The sequence below is a fragment of the Myxocyprinus asiaticus genome, chromosome 42 (genome assembly GCF_019703515.2).
Source record: "Myxocyprinus asiaticus isolate MX2 ecotype Aquarium Trade chromosome 42, UBuf_Myxa_2, whole genome shotgun sequence".
NCBI lineage: Eukaryota > Metazoa > Chordata > Actinopteri > Cypriniformes > Catostomidae > Myxocyprinus > Myxocyprinus asiaticus.
Genome location: NC_059385.1, coordinates 7,165,690 through 7,171,355, shown reverse-complemented (window position 1 = coordinate 7,171,355; position 5,666 = coordinate 7,165,690). Strand labels below are relative to the sequence as shown.

General features: G+C 37.4%; 1 protein-coding gene across 1 annotated transcript; it reads right to left on the bottom strand.

The window, feature by feature from the left end:
* Positions 1–4,141: 4,141 nt before the first annotated feature.
* On the bottom strand, positions 4,142–5,197 carry LOC127432234 (trace amine-associated receptor 13c-like). The gene has a single exon (XM_051683149.1). It carries the CDS (start codon positions 5,150–5,152, stop codon positions 4,142–4,144), a length of 1,011 nt encoding a protein of 336 aa, XP_051539109.1. The 5' UTR covers positions 5,153–5,197.
* Between the last annotated feature and the right edge of the window lie 469 nt (positions 5,198–5,666).

Genomic DNA, 5,666 nt, shown 5'->3' with positions numbered 1-5,666 from the left:
CCTGAATCAAAAGGGAGGCTGCTGCAAAATCTCAAGAAATTGTAGTGTACGGTAGTCACGACTGTAGTGTAATCATGGATTAAATACAAGCTTGCCATCGTATCATAAGGAATCTAAGTAAAAACTTACAAAAAAGGATGCTGTAAAATTATGTTAGTTAAGAGCTTGCACTGAAATCAAAAGGATTTAGATCATAATCTTGCTGCAAAATAATGAATTTAAAAACAAGGGCTCACTGCTTAACCATGAAAGAGCTTGTGGTGTCATCATAAATTACAAACACGAGAGGTTACAGTGAAATGTTTTAGAATTTGAAAAATCTGGCTACAAACAATTAAAATAATCTTGCTGCAAAATCATGAATTAAACAAACAGCTACCAGCTAAATACATATGACATTTGTTCCCCCAAAATAGAATAGAGTGAGACTTATCTTTCAGAGCAAATCAGCGTAGCAGCTAAATTTAGCCATTTAAATAAAACTCAAGGAGAGAGACACCAGATGATTGGCTACCAATAACAAGTCAGAGAACCAATCAGCTTATGCCATGCGTTATTGGTTTAACGTGTCACATGTTAGCGAGCCAATTGGCTAACAGATAACAAGTCAAAGAACCTATCAGCTTGCACCACTTAGAATTGCATGGCTGAACTTTGCTCATTTTTTGCTTTCTGTGTCCTTGGTTAAAAACAGTGTTAGAATTTTATTGGAATGTCCAGTATAGTGCAGTATATTTTTGTTCAGGTACTAGTTCTACAATTGTGTGAAAAACAGCTGATGAAAATCAGGCAACAGCGCAAATAAGCCCACATAATCTGTGCTGAACGTAATTTTCACGGCACACTTCCCAACAGGGCCGGCCCAGACTCTGTTGGTGCCCTAGGTGAGATTTCAGATTGCAAATCAATTACCCCCACTTAAGAAAAACAATGTGTTTAATACGGGCCTTTTGTCCCTGCAACAGGGGAGCTTTTTACTCCAAATATGATCCTTTCACTTATTCGACAGTTATTGAATTTTTATATATATATATATATATATATATATATATATCATTTTGATCAAAATCACAAAATTGCAAATAAGTATTTTGTTTCAAAATAAATGTGATAATTTCCAGGATATTTATTAGCTATATAAATGTACAAAATTGTAAACTATATATATATATATAAAATATTAGTTTAAACTGCCTCAAAATCAACCGTTATACATTACATGCAGTGATCTTATAGAAGAATACATAGTGTCAAACAGGTGTTTGGGAAAGTACTGTGTTAGTTTTTAATGCTATGTAGTTTTTTTTGGGAGAAAACAAAATTAAAGGTGCCTTTTACCCCACTGAGCGGGGTAAAAAATAAATAAATAAAAATCGTTGTTGCTGGTATACTTGTAATAGTGACAATTTTCTTTAATGTCATGAACTTGCATGTAAAATAATACGAGCTGTCCTGTTTGAAATTTCAGTGTGTCATAGCTGTCTGAATGCGATCTGCCAGGTCCAATTTACCTCCGCGTGTGTCGAAAAACATTTACAGTGACAGAAAAAACACCTCACTAGCATTTTCACTTAGTAAAGAGGTTGTGTAGACTCACACCATCAACTCTTTGGGAAAATACTTTCTGTGCTCCCACACGTAATCCATTCTGATCTACTCTTCTCAGTACACTCTAATACAAACAGGAAGTTAGATGACAAAATTTGAGTGCTGAAAAAGGTCAGGGCAGAATAAGTTGAATAGATGTTGTAGTTTGTTAAATGTAAACATGAGGGCTGTATTAACACCAGTACTGAGTACATTCCTTCTCTGAAATGTTCATTAAAGGTGTAAAACACAAACAATAGCAATAGCTTCTTCATTCTGCTCTGGCCAGTGCCATTATTTTTTTTAGTTTTGATATCTTTTGACAACTTAATATTTTATTCCAACAATTTACATAGTCACTAAACCAGGGGTTGACAAGATTTTATTAGTAACCTGTAGCGGATCCTGGAATAGGTGATAAAAGCTATGATAGGGTACCAGATCCGCCGCCACTGCACAGAACCTGCAAGATCGCGATGGGAGAGAGGTGCCCTGAATTGTGCCACCCCGGGTCTTGAGAAAAGTAGGCTCAACCATGTGATTGCTGGGCAGAGATGACAAAGTCATTGATTATTTTGCATCAATGAAAACTAGGAGGGGAGGGTTACATTTTAAATTAGGAATTTGGTGTGATAGCACAAGCAGCAATCTGTAAGTATTTTGCTATTTTCTTTATTGACTATAATTTATTTGTGCAGTTTAAGATACAGGTGTGCTCAAAAGTTTGCATAACCTTGGAGAATTGGTAATATATGTACCATTTTTAAAGAAAACATGAGTGAGCAGGCAAAACACATTTCTTTTATTTCTTATGGGATTCATATTCAACTGTAGGTTATAACAGAATGGCACAATCATAAAACAAAACATGGCAACAAAGAAAAAAATGAAATGACCCCTGTTCAAAAGTCTGCATACCCTTAGTTCTTAATACTGTGTATTGCCCTCTTTAGCATCAATGACAGCATGCAGTCTTTTGTAAAAGTTGTCTATGAGGCCCCAAATTCTTGCAGGTGGTATAGCTGCCCAATCGTCTTGGCAAAATGCCTCCAGGTCATGCAAAGTCTTTGGTCGTCTTGTATGAATCGCACTTTGAGATCTCCCCAGCGTGGCTCAATGATATTAAGGTCAGGAGACTGTGATGGCCACTCCAGAACCTTCACCTTTTTCTGCTGTAACCACTGGAGGGTCAACTTGGCCTTGTACTTAGGTTCATTGTCGTGCTGGAAAGTCCAAGGACGTCCCATGCGCAGCTTTCGTGCAGAAGAATGCAAATTGTCTGCCAGTATTTTCTGATAACATGCTGCATTCATCTTGCCATCAATTTTCACAAGATTCCCCATGCCTTTAGAGCTCACACACCCCCAAAACATCAGTGAGCCACCACCATGTTTCACAGTGGGGATGGTATTCTTTTCACTATAGGCCTTGTTGACCCCTCTCCAATCAATTTCTCTATTTTGGTCTTGTCACTCCAAATTACAGTGTGCCAGAAGCTGTGAGGCGTGTCAAGGTGTTGTTGGGCATGTTGTAACCGGGCTTTTTTGTGGCATTGGCGCATTGGTAAAGGCTTCTTTCTGGCAACTCACACTCATTTTTGTTCAAGTATCATCGTATTGTGCCCCTTGAAACAACCACACCGTCTTTTTCCAGAGCAGCCTGTATTTCTCCTGAGGTTACCTGTGGGCTTTTCAAGAACAATTCTTCTGGCAGCTGTGGCTGAAATCTTTCTTGGTCTACCTGACCTTGGCTTGGTATCAAGAGATCTCCGAATGTTCCACTTCTTAATAAGAGATTGAATAGTACTGGCTGGCATTTACAAGGCTTTGGATATCTTTTTATATCCTTTTCCATCTTTATAAAGTACCTTGTTTACGCAGGTCTTTTGACAGTACTTTTCTGCTCCCCATGGCTCAGTATCTAGCCTGCTCAGCGCATCCACGTGAGAGCTAACAAACTCATTGTCTATTTATACACAGACACTAATTGCAATTTGAAAAGCCACAGGTGTGGGAAATTAACCTTTAATTGCCATTTAAACCTGTGTGTGTCACCTTGTGTGTCTGTAACAAGGCCAAACATTCAAGGTTATGTAAACTTTTGATCAGTGCCATTTGGGTGATTTCTGTTATCATTATGATTTAAAAAGGAGCCAAACAACTATGTTATAATAAATGGCTTCATATGATCACTATCCTTAAATTTTTTTGTTTGTTTTTTTGCATGATCAGTCATATTTTCAAAATCAATGCCAAAATTTCACAATTTCTGGCAGGGTATGCAAACTTTTGTGCACAACTGTATGTATAAATAATGAGAGATCTCGCCTAGGGCACCAGGTAAGGCAGAACCGCCACTGTTAGTAACAGTATTACAGGTCAGCTAACTTTGCATAAATAACCTCAGCAAACCATCTACCAGAAAAATAAAAACAAAAACAAAAAAACATGAACAACAAACTACGACTATATAACGATCAAGATATGATGCATTAGTATCAGTGATTAATCAGATTTTTTTTTACATTTTAAATGACAACAACATCATAAATATATCATGAATGATCTGTAAAAATATCAAGCAGAGAAGATGCTGACTGTAATATTTTAAGAGTTAAGATGTGTTTAATTGACAATTTAAACCAGCTGTAAAATAAAGCATAGATAAGGGGATTCAGACCAGAGTTAATATACAAGGCCCATGTTAGAATTGTTATTGTAGTGGAAGAGATTACTGTTTGTTCTGTTACAGACAAGATATAGTATGGAATCCAGCAAAGCAGATACACTGTCACAACACTTCCTAATGTTAAAGCAGCCTTGCTCTCAGATTTCCTCCTTGCTGAACTTTCCAAAACATTTTTTCCACCCTTCACCAGAGAGTTTATAGCTTTTACTTGCTTGTGCACAACATAGAATATCCTCAAATATAAAGTAAAGATCACAATACAAGGAAATATGAAGGACAAGGACAAATCAGTCAAACTCCAAGCAGGACTGAACATGATAATACACTTGCCGTAACACACTGTTCTGTGTGAGGTATCAAAATATCTGTTATTAAAGACAATGGCAAAATTGTAAACTAAACAGGAAAACCAGCAGATACAGATGCTCATTGAAGTTTTAGTCATGGTTATTTTCTGTGGGTACAGTAAAGGGTAACACACAGCCACATAACGATCAACAGCAATTAAAATTAAATGAACAAGAGATGCTGAGAGAAGCAGCCCACTAATTGTTATAAACAGTCCACAGTAAGTGTCTCCAAAAAACCAACATGTCTCAGTTAGTTTGATTCCCTCTATCGGTATCACAATAATTCCAATAAACAGGTCGGCCACAGCCAGCGACAGAATGATCAGGTTGGTTGGAGTGTGGAGCTTCTTGAAGTGAGAGATGGAGATGATCACCAGCAGGTTCAGAAACACAGTCCATGCTGACAGCAATGAAAAAAACATGTACATGATATTGTATTCATTTATGGAGCGTTTTTCCTTGATACATGATGAGTTAATGGCAGGAAAGCAGTATTGAGTCTCCTGATCCTCCGTCTCATAGGCCATGAGTAAATCTCCTGCTTTTAGGAGTTTGTTCTGCTCTCCTTCTTGTCCTTTCTTTTATACAGTGCCTAAATTAGACTGGCCAACCCATCAACCACCCACTCTGATGCTGCATAATGACTTAATTTATTTTGAGAGCACCAACCTTGATGTGATAATTTAACACAAAAATCAATAAAACTGTTTTCTGTTAAATATTTTTATATAATTTTAAAGAACATTTTAAAGCTTAAAGGTGCTATATGTAAGATTGACAACAAGCGTTTGAAATGGGTACTGTAGTCCAAATTCAAAATATTAGAGAGTTGTCTGCCCCGCCCCAGACTCGAGGCTCATGCGGGTTGCCAGAATTAGCCAAATCAGCATCCGTTTTAAAGGATTTCTGGGCTTTAAGCTGTCTCCATCTTTCAAAGGCATCTCCAATATTTATCCTTGTTTTACTATGCCTCTGGTCATGGTGATTTTTAGACAGATGGCGAGGCTTTTTAGGTCAGGTGGAATCTGTTATCTCTGATCC

Coding starts and splice junctions, on each gene's coding strand:
- LOC127432234 (XM_051683149.1), bottom strand. CDS start 5,152: ATGGCCTATGAGACGGAGGATCAGGAGACTCAATACTGCTTTCCTGCC.